Source organism: Punica granatum, chromosome 6 (assembly GCF_007655135.1).
Source record: "Punica granatum isolate Tunisia-2019 chromosome 6, ASM765513v2, whole genome shotgun sequence".
NCBI classification, from domain to species: Eukaryota; Viridiplantae; Streptophyta; class Magnoliopsida; order Myrtales; family Lythraceae; genus Punica; species Punica granatum.
The window spans coordinates 13,685,430-13,700,908 of record NC_045132.1 but is presented as its reverse complement, the minus strand read 5'-3'; the positions used below and the strand labels follow the sequence as shown (position 1 = coordinate 13,700,908).

General features: G+C 34.8%; 1 protein-coding gene across 3 annotated transcripts; it reads left to right on the top strand.

The window, feature by feature from the left end:
• The first annotated feature begins 5,738 nt into the window (after window positions 1–5,738).
• Window positions 5,739–12,735, top strand: LOC116211727 (aberrant root formation protein 4). 3 transcript variants are annotated; one of them, XM_031546223.1, is made up of 14 exons: window positions 5,739–6,112; window positions 6,723–6,905; window positions 6,994–7,143; window positions 7,678–7,750; window positions 8,654–8,829; window positions 8,926–8,985; window positions 9,380–9,524; window positions 9,633–9,695; window positions 10,516–10,787; window positions 10,862–10,933; window positions 11,130–11,207; window positions 11,296–11,454; window positions 11,971–12,022; window positions 12,187–12,735. In XM_031546223.1, the coding sequence occupies exons 1-14, from the start codon at window positions 6,035–6,037 to the stop codon at window positions 12,396–12,398; spliced, it is 1,773 nt and encodes a 590-aa protein (XP_031402083.1). In that variant the 5' UTR covers window positions 5,739–6,034; the 3' UTR covers window positions 12,399–12,735. The 3 variants fall into 3 exon arrangements, with proteins under 3 accessions (XP_031402083.1, XP_031402082.1, XP_031402084.1); XM_031546222.1 differs by having other exon boundaries at window positions 8,654–8,985; XM_031546224.1 differs by lacking the exons at window positions 11,971–12,022; window positions 12,187–12,735 and adding an exon at window positions 11,580–11,964 and having other exon boundaries at window positions 8,654–8,985.
• The last annotated feature ends 2,744 nt before the right edge of the window (window positions 12,736–15,479 follow it).

Genomic DNA, 15,479 nt, shown 5'->3' with positions numbered 1-15,479 from the left:
TGATCTCTATTAATTCACATCATTAAATGCACCAATTATTCTTTACTTATGTATACTAACATTTTCTCATCTGATGCATTGGTGTTTGATGGTGCTCATTTTGCTCAAATTTGTGTTAAAATATTTTCAAAATTAATAAATTCTCTTATGTTATCATATAATCGTACTTTGGGAACTCAAATAATGATTTTCATGTTGTATAAAAATATAAAAATAGATTTTTTTCCTTTTTAAGTCATAAAAATAAGAATTTTTAAATTTAGTACACAACATTTATTCATGAATATATTATCAATGTTATATACATATACATATACATATACTTAATTGTAGCAATTATAATAAAAGAGTAAAAAGTTTATTACGAAATTTATCTAAAATATTTTTTGTTATTATCATTGTAGAAAAGTCATAAGATCTTTTATTTGAACCATTTTCTTGAAAAAAAAATTAAAATTGATTAATTAGTTGCACCAAAATATTTAATGCATAACAAATGTACTAATTCTCTTTTACTATATGTATATAGATTCTTCGTAATTTCCAACAAAGAATTTTGAATTTTTCAGAAATCTTTTCCGATGAATTTAAAATAAATATACATTTAATAAAGTAGATTCCCATGAATGGGAGTCCTTCATTTGATCTATGAGAGCCTTTCACATAAGCTTTTTGGACATTTCCTTTGACTAAATCTCTAGAGCCGTTTGGATTCAGAGTTAAAGTTACTTTGATTTTGATTTTGATTTTGATTGTGGAAAAGAACAAATGAGATGTGATTATAAATTTGACTTGGGAAATGTGTGTTTTTGTTGTGTAGTGTGTTGAGTTAAAGTTAAAGTTAAAATTTTTGAATTGGGAAATGTGTATTTTTGTTGTGTAGTGTGTTGAGTTAAAGTTAAAGTTAAAGTTAAAATCAATTGTTTTTTAATCCAAACAATAAGTCTCTATTATTAATTTGAACATGAATTTTCATAATTATTTCATTAATTAGTTATGCATTTTTTTAATGATTTGAACCTCAAGTAATTCTAGATATCTTCTCATTGTGGCTCTAGGAAAAAAGAAAAAAAAAACATTTCAAATAAAAAAACAAAATCACCTAAAAACTTGGAAAAATTGAAATCCAAAAATAACTTAAAAATATTGATTGTAAATGGAATATGCAGACACCTATGCCATGCACAGACTAAAAGGCTAGTTATTTCTGTAATTGCTAGATTTATAAATAGATATTCATGTTTCAAATTATTTAGTTATACAGGGCCATTTTATAGGCATTAAGAAATGGTGCATGACAAAGTGATTTATAAATCAAAATCTAGTGATTTTTCAGGGATTTAAAATTTCAATAAATTTATTATAAGACAAGAAAACATATAAATATACTTTTATACACTTATATTAATATAATTTATTATTTAAGCGAAAATTCGATTTTGTCATTACAACTTAATTTATAAGATGTGGTTGAAAAATCAAAAAGTATTCTTATAATTTAAAATAAAAAAGAACCAATAAGAGTTGGTTCAAGTGGTTTAACGTTTGTTTATCTTGAGTAAAATCTCAAGTTTAAGTATTCTGAATAGAGAAATGCATGCTGAAATTTTTTTACCCGTGGATCGCAATCCGACTCTATCTGAATTAGCCAGTGCGTATTTATCAACTTTCAAATACTATGTGCACACCAAAAAAATGAAGGAAAATATTATTCACTTGACATCATTCTTGCATTTCTCTTCCGTTCTACATGTCAGTCTTTCATTGTTATCTCTCTCCTCTCAATCTCTCAGTCCTACATTCGGTCACCATCACCACCATTCATCATCATCATTGTGCAGCATTCTTCTATATTTATTAGTTATGAGTTATGTGTGTAGCTTTCTGAAGGATGATTCGCCATCATTTTCTTGATCTTTATTTGCCTTTCTTGTTATTGGTTCTCGAAGCTCTCCAAGACTGTTTGGAGGGATCTTGGATAAGGTTTGTCTCTTTATGATGCTCACTCCCATGCATTTAATGCTCAAGACTGGGAGGTGGCTTGCCAAAATCTTTTTTTTTTCCTTTTAAAACTTAATGATCAGGAATTGTGTTTCAGGGATGTTGCAACTGTCTGCCTGAACTCATGGTCAATTTCATTACTTCGTCTTACAAGCCGGAGCTGCTGAAGCTATTAGGCAAGATAATCTGATCCACCCCTAAAGGGGTTTATGCTTCAGTCTCTTCTATGTCTGTTTTGGCAGCACCTCTATTTATCACTTTGTCTGTTCTTCTCTAAGTCCGATGCAAAGTTAAGACAGTTAAGTTATTAGCATGGATGTAGGAACAATTCATAATTTTAACACACTTTCAATACCAATTGGACTGTATCCCTAGAATTGGGGGCACCAATGACATATACACAGTATCAAACATGTCTCCATGTTTATATTTCTTCTATCTATGGTTAAGTCTATTAATTTTCCCGCACTTTTTTTCCTTTCTCTGTTTTGCTTTTGCATATAGAATAGAATATGAAGCGTCTCATTACCAGTTGATAAGAGGATGACATTTCATAGTAGTCAGGTATTCATTGTTCATGGCTTTACCGAGCTTGATCTGAATCCAGGTTTTTTTTTTGTAAGTTCTAATCGAACTTGCACTGTGATCTCTTGGTTGCACTCAATAGTTGGTACTTTTTAAGGGCGTGCATTTCATTTTGAAAGTTATGCTTACACAGTTGTTTCATTTGATTGATATTACCAGTTAATTTTCTTTTCTTTTAGCAAACTGGATACTGTAACATTACATGCACATGAAATGACAATCAGTGATGGCCATGAATCTGGTTCAGCTCTGTTTCGTGTCAAGCCTTCTCATGTGCATGATAGCCATGCTTAAATATTTAGCTGATGTACCGCAAAATAAATTTAGCCACCGGCACAACACCTCCCTTCATGGTTTAGTATGCATCTTTTATGCTCTGATGCTGTCTACGTCGGCTTGCCCCACGTTCGCTGGGTTACCACTTACACTCTTTCTCCACGCATTTCGCCCTCACCCTTATGGACTCATTTTTCTTAAATCGAACTTCCCTTCCCCTACTAATATTATAATCCCTCACTGCATTCCTGAATACTTTTAGATTTGGAAATTCCATTCCAAGCTCTTTTGTAATATGTTCAAACTCAGCTGCTTAATTAAACACTGGTAACTGCACACCCTCCCCATCATTCTCATCACCTTTAAGAGACTCTAGCTCATTTGTGTCATAAGGATCAATGATGGCTAAATCCTCCACCTCAACATTTATCTCTTGTTCTGCAAATATTCTCTTTTGCTCTGCAAACAATCTTTCTCTTTCTTCAGCTGTTCTTTGCTTGAACCTGGTTTTTGTGTTCTTCCCTTTTCTTTTAGCTCTTGGCTTGTCTTGCATTTGAGCCTCTTCGATGCTATATCCACCAACACTAGCAACCTGTAGTCCAGACCTTCAACACCAGCGACTTGCAGTCCAGACCCTCTAGCACCAGCATCATGCGATGTACTCCCTCCAGTAGCAAACTGCCATCCATAACCTCCACCATCTACGTGGTGTACCTCATACATCTAAACCTGGCTTACTTGATTCAATATATTCATGATCATCATCATACCAGAATTAGGGATGGAAGCTTCAAATACTTTTATAGCAAAGAGAATGAACATAAGACATAAATCTATATGGTCGTTTAAGATTCGCTTTGGATACTAACAGAACTCCCGGCGGCGCACGGAGCTGGTAATTACACCAAAGGCGCTCCGATAGCCCCAAGGGGATTCGAACTCGGGTCTCGATGCAAACTTGAGTGCACATTAACCACTAGGCCAAACACCTTGGGGTTGCTAGGCCTTTTATCTCCTTATATTGGGAGATGGCCCTAATATTTTCTTCTCGTAAGACAACTTAAAGCCACCACAATTAATCCATTAATTAATTAATTTCCCTTATTTTCTTGTCTTACTAATCATTTAATGAAATCTTCCCATGAGATGATAACATCCCCATTTCTTCAATCCCCCAATCCATCCTAAATGAAGAAAAATGACAACAACCAGAATCACTCTCCACTCTTTTCTTTCCTTGTTATAGGACCAGACTTTCAAATTATGCATGAATAAAGATCTGTGGCAATAGCTACAGCTACAGTTTTTCACACAGGAGATGAAAGTTACAGTTACAGCTACGACAAGCACTCCTACTTCTAGGAAACAATTGTCATTCCAATTTATTCAATCATTTTACTTTTTCTTTGCTTTAACTTTGTGATCAGTTTCCTTTGTTGAAACTAATTCGTCTTCTTTAAACGGAGAGCAGCAAACCACTACCAAGGAAAAGATCGACGAGGAATAGTAGGGGACCACAGTTGGTTTTAAAAAAAGAAAAAAAAAGAAACTTTATCATTATCTGGGCCACAACAACATTGAAGAGGAACAGTAGGGGACCACATTCATTACAAATGACAACACATCAGAGCAAGGAGACAAGTAGGGGACCAAAAAATCGGCAATGCAAGTAATAAACTCCCTTACCTACCTTCAGATTGTCGAAGCTAGTAGCACGCTGCATACACATGACCGATTTTCTTCGAAACCCAAAAACCAAAATGCTTAACAACATAGGACCAATCTTCTTCGAAACCCACAGAGCCGATTTTGTAGAGTTTCGTTTCCCGCCCTCTGCTACACTTTTCTAAAACAAGGTGAGGGAAAGGAAGAATAAAGGATGAAACAGTAGAAAAGAATAAAAAATTTAAAGGCACAGTTCAATAAACTCACGAATTGGTCCTCTAAAGATTGAATATACATCACATTTACCTCCATAAATTTTTTGCATCACTTTAGCCCTCCAACATTTGGACGGAATTGAACAGACTTGGACGGAAGGATGAATGTGATGTACAATTATAAAGTGGAGGTTTAAACTAATGTAAAAAATTTCTCGGGGTAAATTTGATGTACATCTAATCTCTAGATGACCAATTTGTCAATTTACTCTTTATCAATTCATTTATATTGATTTGAAAGGGAAGCTTATTATCAAATCACAAAGCTGAGGCAAATTGTATTTCCAGTTCGTCGGAACCATGATCAAATGGGAAACATGTTCAAAACTCTTTTACGTCACGTTTGGTTTCCTCCGATGTAACAGACAATGAAAGTTATAGCCGGAGGATATAAATCGGCAGGGCAACGATTACAATACTCACAAGGTTTTATATGTCTGGTTGGAATAGAAATATCGACAACAAAAATTTTTGTACTTGCTTGGTTAGAATAAACAATGAATACATAAATCGAATGAAAGAAAAAGATTGAAATGCTCTTTATCTATCAAAACAATATTTTACCAATACAGATCGGTTCAAGCGACTCGGCGCTTATTTGACTTAAGTAAGGTCTTAAATTTGAGTTTTTTTTAATGCAGAAAATCTACGTTGGGAGAGTTTTATCGTTTAGTGGGCCGACTCGGTTCGATTAAATTAGTCGTAGCCAAATTGTGGGTCTGAATTATAGGGCTCACACAGGAAAAAAAAGAGTAATGTTTATAAAAAATTAATATATATATATATATATATATATTTTTTTTTGGCCAAAAGTGCATTTATATTTATAGTTCGCGCGCCTTTTTGTTTGAAATCCGAACTTTCTCCGTTCCGAATCTTAAAGAAAAAATATAAAACAGAGGCCCCGAACTTTTTTGCTTTAGAAATTAGCCCCAGCCCTAACAGTCCGCCAGTTGTTGCTTTGCTTGCTGCTGCTCCCGTCCGTCTCCTTCTTCCTTCGGTGGCGGCCTTTCCTTCTCCGCCCTCCTCCCTCACCGGTCTCTCACCCCCACCCCCATCAAAAGCCCCACCGGAGATCCGAGCAAAATACCCACCGAACTGAACTCCCTCTTCACTTCTCCCATCACCATCGCCTCCTCCTCTTCATCTGCCGTCCGAATTTCAATTCAACTCAATAGTCCGTGTCCGTTTGTAGCCTAATTAGCAAGTTTTGGTGCGACGAATCGCCGTTCATGGAGATTAAAGACAACGCGGGACCTTCATCCTCTTCTTCAAATCCTCTTTTGCTTCGCCTCCAGAATATCCTCAAGGTAAGGCCCGTCAATTCTACCTCTCTTCTGGAGCTTCCATGTGTATTTTCTCTATCTTTTCTGTTACAGGCACAGCTTGGCTTAATCCAACTTCAGTGATCGTTACTGTTTAAGTTTGAATCACGGTGAAAGGAGGCTTATAGAGTCCGAGAATGCATGTATGATGTAGGAGAAAATAATGCTACACAGTCTAAGGATAACCGCAATTAACATATGATATGAAAGTTGGCGACAATGAAGAAGACTGAAGATACGATGCTTTGTTCAGTTTTGTTTTGTTCTAATGATTCTGGAAATCGGTTCAGGCTTTTTGTCTCGTGACTTCCCGCATTTTCACATGCTTTACATGGGTTGTTTAAATAGGGAGAGTTGCTGAAATTGCGGCGATGAAGTTTCACTGTATGGGCATGAAAAAGTTTAGATGCTCTCAAATTATTTAAAAAAAAGTTTCCCTTTCTCAAGTTCTGTTATTAATGTAGTATTCATCCCTAGGTCTCTGATCCGGAAAGAAGCACGACATGAAAGTGAATAATACCCCTACGTCATCCAATGTTCGTTTTGTTGTCCTAACTGATGAAAGATTAATACTTGAAATTTATATGCATTGCAGTCCATTGAGAGCAGGGATATCAGTCAATCCGAGAAATCGGTGTCAGAGCTTGCTGAATTTCTTGATTCTGCATCTGAGTCAGTTGCTACTTCTTCCAACTCTGTGAATGAAGATGTGTGTAATAATGCAATCGAGATGCTCATGCACACTCTTGCGTACATTTGCTCACCATCAGTGAAAGAGGTCCTTAATCTATCTTGTCGGAAACAGACGTTATTCGTGCTATGGCTCACTTTGATAATGAGTTTAAAGCTAGAGATTTTGTGTGCAGGAAGTTATTGATGCACTATCATTTATTTTACCAAAAGAAGTTTGCAAGTTCTCCCGGGCCTCCTCAATGTTTTCGACCATTGCTGAAAGCATTGTTGAACAGCTCGTGTTGACGTGCAATCCACGGGACATGCTCACAATTCTTTGTGAGGTTTGTTGCTAGATTTTTTCAGTTAAAGCTCCCCCGGTTATTTACTTTCAACTTGTTTGCTTGGTCTTGCATCAGGTATCTTTCTGGTCATATTCATTCAGTGTGACTAGTGGATCACAATCCATTTGCTCAATTATGTGCGCCTTTTCCAATAAAGTTAATTTATCGACTTTCTCTTCCGCAGTTATGAGTATGAGCCCTAAAATTTTGTGAGAAGTCAATAGAAAATCCCTTTTCTCTTAGTGTTGGGATTGAATGGGTCAAAGGATTTTTCTTCCTTGTTTTATGCAGCCATTTGTCATGTCATGCTGATGCTTTCATCACATTATCTTCCAGGAGTGGCATTTAAGATCTCTTCAGTGATCTAGCTTTATGAAATATGTTGGTGATTTTATATATGAGTAATAATATGGTGCTTGGTCGTGCTTTTATTTGAGTGCGATCTTGATTTTTATAATCAGCAACACTCATCATGTTGCTTTTTAAGGTGGCTATTGATTGAGCTTAACACATAATTTGTCACTATTGGGTCAGGCTTTAAATTCATCGGGTGAAAAGGTCAACGCCTCTCTCTATCTTAACCCTCTTCTAGGTGGAATCTCAAAAGGTAGTTTTCTTATATCCCGGTATCAGGGGCAGATTGACGCTGCCTATCAATGAAGAACTTTTGTCTTGCAACTTAATTGATTGGGATTTGATGCTTAACTGCCACAAATTGCAACTAAACAGTGGGAAATCTGCCCAAGAGCTTCTCTGTATGAATTGTACATGATGCTCTTTTTGTTGCATTTCCATTACTAAATTTATTCAATTCATTTATTTTGTAGAATATCTAATGTGTTTGTAGTACCTATGACTTTGATGTGCCTGAAACGCTGTAGAAGTTTGACGATAGAAGGATTGATGCTTTTTTTAGTACTCTATATTTTTGGAGGTCATAATCCCCAGAATCATTTTTCTTGGAAATTTGTGGGGAGTTTGTCAGTTTCTTCCGTTATGGTCTGAAATTCAAATAAAAGTGTTTCCTAGGGACCCTTTTAATTTTTCCTTTTTTCAACCAATATGATCCCATTACATCCACAAGAGCATTTATTCATCCAAGTTTATGTAAAAAGAAGTGAGATTTTTTTACTGGTACAAATTTTAGATTACTTCTGCACATTGAGGGTGTGCTTGTTTTTTGAAATTTTTTTAACTCAACTCAACTCCACTTATCTTCAATTCAACATCACAATCATTACTTTTTTTATTTTTTAAATTTTTTTAACCATTCAATTCAATTTTTAATATTAAATTCTCTCAACTATTCATTACTTCTTCACAATTCAACAACACAATTATTACTTAATCATTATTTTCTCTCAATTATTTATTACTTTTTCATACTTTTTCTCATAATTCAACAATACAATCATTACAAACCAATTAAAACCAAAACTCAACTCAACTCAACTCAAAATCCAAACGCACTCTGAATAACTGAGATTACATGTTCCATTTTTCCTTACAGTTTTACTTTCAATTAAAAGGCGTCAACTCGAGCAAACAAAAGTAGCCATTCCGGTGATCCTTCAAGCTTTAAAGCAAGCTTCTCTGGAGTTGGATGATGAGGTTGAAAATCTGGAGAATTTGTTTGGCAGGGCTATAGACATTGCTGACTCTATACGCACTATTCATCAAAAGTTGGTCTGTATCACTTTTATGCACTTAACTGCTCCCGTGATTCTTCAGAATTATTCAACATGCCATGTTGACCCTATCCTAATGTGCTCTTCACAACAGGAGGATGTGTCTCGTGTAAAGCTGCGGGCTCTCCTTGGTTTGTACATATTGCAAATTATGGTTCGTTTCTAACTTGAAACCTGATTGCTTTTTTCAAACACCATCAATTCGTATATTGGTGGAAGGTTGTGTACCTCCTATCCCAAGAATACCCATGTCGTGTGTAACCCTTGGTGAGACCACTTGCCTGTGGAATCCAGTCTAACCTGATATATGGGTTTATGTGGGGTAGTCAAGGGGCTGGATTTTTGCACTGAGATTCGATCTATTATGCTCTTTTCGTGGTGTTTCCTCTGTCATCAAATGGGGGAAAGAATTTGCTGCTCTGACGAGTTAGCGGGAGCTTTACTCTTTGCCTCCTCTCTCTCTATCCTCTCTTTCTACCCTCTCTTTCTTTCTCATGATGTTGTCAAACATCTTGATATTTAACTCCTTATGGACATCTGATGTGCAGGCTTTTGTTTCATTAAGCATTGGTGATAGATCCCCAAACTGCCTTCCCCTGGTGTCTCAACTCTCATGCTTCTTCCATCATTGTCAACTGTCTTATGTGAGCTTATTATCAGGGTCAGTTATGGACAACTTGACTGGCTTCATAGGTAAGCTGCTATTCTACATTTGTATCTATGATAATCCAAGATTCACTAGCAACTCCAGTCTTCCTTTTCATACCTCCCTTGAAGCTTTTACTTTAATCACATTACCAGAAGAAGATGATGATGATGTCCAATCTTGTTTTTCGAACGTTGAGCTGGGAGCCTCTCTTTCAGGTACATATCTACAGATACTTTTTACTGGGTAGTTGCATTTTTTTGGCTTCCGTAGTTTTAATTGTGGTTATGCTTTGTTTTGGAAATGCCTCTCTTGTCGTTATGAGTTGATAGAGCATTTTGCAAAGCCTTTAGACAGAAAAACCAAACAATAAAAGGAAAATGGGAAAATGAAGTCACGTTTCTTACCACCTAAATGCTAAAATCAAGCCTCAGAAGTAGACATGATCATGTACTGGATTTAGGATGCGTGGATCTTGAGGCTTCTTTTCTTTAGCCTGTCCAAACCTAGCCAATCACTACAATCAGACACAAGATAAACGTCCAATCCTGCCCTAGCTGCTAAGTTGTCTATTATCATGAAGAATTAAACCAGTTAAATAGTTTCTACAAAGATTATTAATAGATCTTATTGTTTCACTCCTACAACTCTTTGTTGCTCTGCCAATTGCATTGCCCAGGCCCAGCTTGTTATAGAATCTTGACAAGCCAGCCCCTACCTGGGCCGGGCAGCTAAAGGCAGGGGCTACTGTGCCGTGTGTCATCATAGTCTGGAACGACCTCACTAGTGGTGGTTGAAAGGTGTTTTCCTGGAAGGGAATGAGCCATGGCAACAGTATTTTAGCAACTGATGTGTTGTGGTAATTGTGGAGTGATAGCATATACTTTATAAGCACTTCGGAGTTGAGCACTTGTGGCATGAGAAATTGTCATCAAACTTAGTTTCCAGATGAAATTTTTAGTTCCCCAAGACATACACGAGTCTGTCTGTATTTCTTTGGCCTGTATCCAAATTACAGTTGTTGTCGTATCAATGCAGTGATTTGGGGCTATATCTCTGATGACGTTGCACAGTCTGCTAAAGAAGACTTGGGTGCGGTAGAGAACGTACTTCGACATGACCAGACCAAAAGGTGGCGAGCGATTGGCATGTTAAAGCACATATTCTCATCGGCTGATCTACCTTGGAGGTTAAAGGAACATGCCATTGACTTTTTGTTTTGCATAACAGAAGGAGATATCTTGAGAGGGTCTGATGGTGAACATCCAGATTTCTTGTCCTTCCTCCCTAGCCTTTTTGCAGCTTTGCAGGTAATGGTTTTCGGCTGTTTTGCACTTCTTTGTATTCTATGTTGATATTTCCTCTGATGGCGTGAATATTTCAGGGTATTCAAATGGTTATTATCTATTCACCTGATGCACCATTAAGGAAGAAAGCATATGATGCATTGAAAAGAGTAAGGGGTTTTGTCTTTAAAGTTTCTCTAGTCCCTTAATGCACGTGCTTATTTTTCTTAGATTCTTGGTTGTCCCTTATTATGAGTTTTCCAAGATCATTATCCATTGCTGCAAAGCTCTGAAAATTATATATGCTTTTTTATCTCCAATTTCTTATGATATGAATCTTTTCTTGTCATGCATCAACCTGCATAGGTGCTTGCTGACATTCCAACTTCTCAAAGGTTCGATATGTTAAAAGCCCTGGTTATGCATAGCAACTCTCCCTCCATGGTAAATGCATTAAGTGAGCTTGAAAAGTAATGTCTTATAGGCTTTTATGGCTTATTATTTTGGAGTTGAGTTACGTTTATGTTTGCAGACAGCAATCCTTCTAGATTGTGTGAGGGAAGAAATGCGAAGGGAAGCAAATCAAAGAGCTAAGAAAGGTCCATTTTGGAGAAGTATTCTGGAGTTGGTTGAGTTGGTTTTGAGGCCATCTAAGGGTGGGCCTCCGGCTCTTCCAGAGGAGACTGACGCGGTAATTATCATTCTCACTACATATGAGGCCATATCTGGCATGGAAATTTTCCCAGTTTGTGTTAGGAAATACAATGCAGAGCGTGTAGTGCTGATTGTAGAAAAGGTTTTTATACAATGAAACAGGTTACCTCTTTGTTCCCCCACCTACCACCTTCAGTCCCCCTTTATACGGTGAGCTCGAAATTACAGACTCCAAATGAATGAATACAGGAAGCATAGTAATTCTGCAATACTAAATTATTGCAAATTCTTAATTATATTTTGCTAGTTAGGTTGAGAGTTTTCGGTCAATTTCCACTTCAGCATCAATTCAATGAAGATGAGATTTTTTTTTATTTTATTATTATTATTTTTTGTATATGTGAAGGATGAGAATTTGTTATATAGTTTTTATATCGTTGGAGGCAATTATGATCACAAATCTTACTATTGGATAATACCCCTCTTTATTCAGAATTTGATGTTTTTGTTTGGCTGAGCAATTAGCTTATTGCTTTGTGGCTTAACATGACAGGTTTCATCTGCCCTTAATCTCTACAGATTCGTACTAATAGCAGAGTCTAGAGGTAACACATCCTTCATGAAATCTAAAGACATCTCCGTTCTGTGTCACAGATAACAATATTTTCAATTCTCAAGCAGCTTCTCTCCGCATCTCTATATTGGTTTCTCTATAAATTTGTAGTTTTTCTGGTTTGGTTGGACTGTATGTTGAACTGTGATTCATCAGGAAACACCAACTACTCCAGAGTGCTTTCAGAGACCAACCTGCGGAAGGCATACAAAGAGTGGCTTCTGCCTCTGAGAACTCTGGTGACTAGCATTTTGGCAGAGAACAAGAACGATTGCGATCACCTTGTAGGGGACATGGTATGCGGCCTCTATCCAGTGGAAGTTGTCTTGTATCGTTGCATCGAACTGGTTGAAGCAAAGCTGAAATAGTGCCGGCAGTTATTTTTCTCCTTTCTTGCAAGTCATGTAACTAAGATTTCCTAGTGAGATAATAGTTCAGTTATCATGATTGGAATGTCGAAATTTGAGGCGGTGACACCGGTGTTGGGTTTTTGTTGATTGGAAATCTTTATATTTGTTGCGGCGTAGATGTAAGAGATTCACTTGGTGGTGGTGTATTGATACACTCACCTTGGATGGATGATGGATTTAAAGTTCTTAGTTTGAGTAGAGTGTTTGACAATGTTCCATCATGGTTGCTAGTGGTGATATAACCTTAATGTAAAGGTCATGGGTATTAACGAAATGAAACAGAATGATGAAATCTTTTGTGTGTGTGTATAATTGTAAGGTAATTTTTAATAAAATATTTACAACTTCAGATTCTTTTGTTTCTTCATTATTAAAAAAAGAAAAACAAATGGTAAGATGGTAGGATATACTTAATAAAATATCGATTATATTGTACGGCCTTTAAGAGGGACCTGTTCTAATTCTTTATGTATTTATATCAATAAGTTTTAGAAATCTCCTTTAGCTGTGTGTCATTCTAAGTTAATTTTTAATAAAATATTTAAACCTTCAAACCCCTTTGTTTCTTCATTATTAAAAAAGAAAAACGAATGCTAAGATGGTAGTTTACATATTTATAATAGGGTTAATAATCAAGAAAGCACAAATTTTATATTTTAATCATTATAGCACGAACTTTTTTTTTTTCTTAATCATGCACAAACTTTTGATTTGATAATAATTCTAACATAACATCAATTTTTCTCTGTTAATTTGAACGAAATCAAGGTCATAGAGGGCGTCGATTACCCCAATCAGAGGGAGGGTGCTGGCGACCCCAATCGGGGGTGGTGGCCGGAATCGATGCCCTCACTCTCGAAATTGGGAGAATCCTCGAATTGGGAATTCTCCTGGTTCTGGCAGATAGAGTCACGACTCTGGCCCTCACCCCTCGATTGGTGGCACTGACACCTTCTATAGCCTCGATTCCGTCAAAATTAATGAGTAATAAAATTGTTCTCAAATCGAAAATTTATACATTTTTAGGTTAAGGAAAAAAATTGTGCGTAAATTGTTAAAATGTAAAGAGTTTGTGATTTTTTTATTATTCACCTTATATAATAAAAATATAGAGTAGGTCGTAAAGCCTTGAAGAGGGACATGTTCTATTTCTTTCTATATTTATATTTAAAAAGTTATCATACTTTCAATAATACAAACGCTTGAAATAGTACTTTTCAATAAAAATGAATTTTATAAAAATAATATATTGTTTTTATGTTTCTTGAAGGGTCATATATTATGTATAAAAAAATTATGTATTATTTTTCTTAATTTTATTACGATTATTTTCTATTTTCTATTTCGTAAATTTCACAATCTTCTATAAGAAATCCTTTTACATGGAACTATCAAATATTTTATCATATATGTTTTCTAAATCAAACGCATAATACAAGTTTATATTCTCATTAATTACTTGAATTTTTTTTCAAACAATGTTCATATTCTCATTAATTACTCGAAATTTTTTTCAAAACATGACTATGTCCTTAAACGTATACATGTATTTTATGAATATAAGTTAATGCAATTTTTTTTAATAATATAGCACTAATATTAACAAACAAAATTTAAAAATTGTTGTTTAAAGGCGTTAGACTTATGCATCACATATCTAAAGGAGAGTTTTGAGTTATAACTTAATTTACATATATTTATATATATTAAGCTAACGGAGAGTTCCAAGCTCTTTTAGTCATGTGTCCCTCCATGAAGTATTTGTTAAAAAAAATTTAAAACTCCTTTCTCTCTTTTTCTTCACGCTAGAAGAAAAAAGAAGGAACTTTTTAAAAAGGAAATTTTTGGAGTTTGACACTCTCCTTAACTTGGTGCTCAGGCATTAGATGACATCTCGAGGAATTAAATTTTTGGACTTTTTCAACCAAATAATCTTTACATGGTTATTCAATTTTTTTTATTAAACTATTGTTTATATGATTCCTGCTCTAATAATCATCAACAGAATGTAATACGAGATTCTGAATTTGCTAAATTAAGAAAATAGCTTGCTAAAATGGATATAATTTGCCTTCAATACAAACTAAAGTTACTTAAATAAATGTGAAATTAGCATGACAGAAGACTATAACATTTTGTCAAACAAATCCTTAGTTTTATCCGAACACAATAAGAACTAATATAAATGCTCCATATATATTTTTTTCCTTAAATTTGCATCTTGATATGATTGTGTCATCATTTAACTTTTAATTTATACCTTTTTCTAAAATATATTTAATTAGTTTAACATGATTGTTTTTCAAATATTATCATGTAGTTCTCAAATATAGCAAGACACTGAAAATTAGAGAATATCATATATCATGAATAAGAAGATATAAAAAATTTAACAAAATTATAATAATTTTGAAATTTATATAACATTACTCTCACGACTGCGCGCACGAACTTTTTTTCTAGTATACATGAAAGCAAAGTTATGGTGGGCTTGCCTAATGGTCTCATGCTCAAATAGTTGAATGAAAACCTTTGGGATTTTCAAGTTGCCGTATAGTTGTGGATACAAATCCCACTACACTTTACTTTTTCTTCAATTTAACAACATAATTATTACTTTTTTTTGGTCTTTTTCGTCCATTTAATAATAAATTCTCGCATTTATTTTTTTCATAACGAGTAATGCTATTTCCTTCTAAGTTAACCCTTAGAAAATTGGGGCGAATAGATACAAATGTTAATTTTGTAATTATTGACAAAATCAAGGGTAATTTTTTGTTGTGAGAGAGTAGGCATGCTACGTCATCCTCCATATCGGAAGGAAGAGCATTTTCCTTTCATAACCATTATTACAACTAATTTTTTAATAATAAAATTTTCCATCTATTTTTATATCCATATGTTTTATCTTTTTTTTTTCCATTTAATAATAAATTCTCACATATACTTTTTCCTAACTATTACAACTAATCTCTTATTAATAAATTATGATATATATATATATATATATATATATATATATATATATATGCGCACACA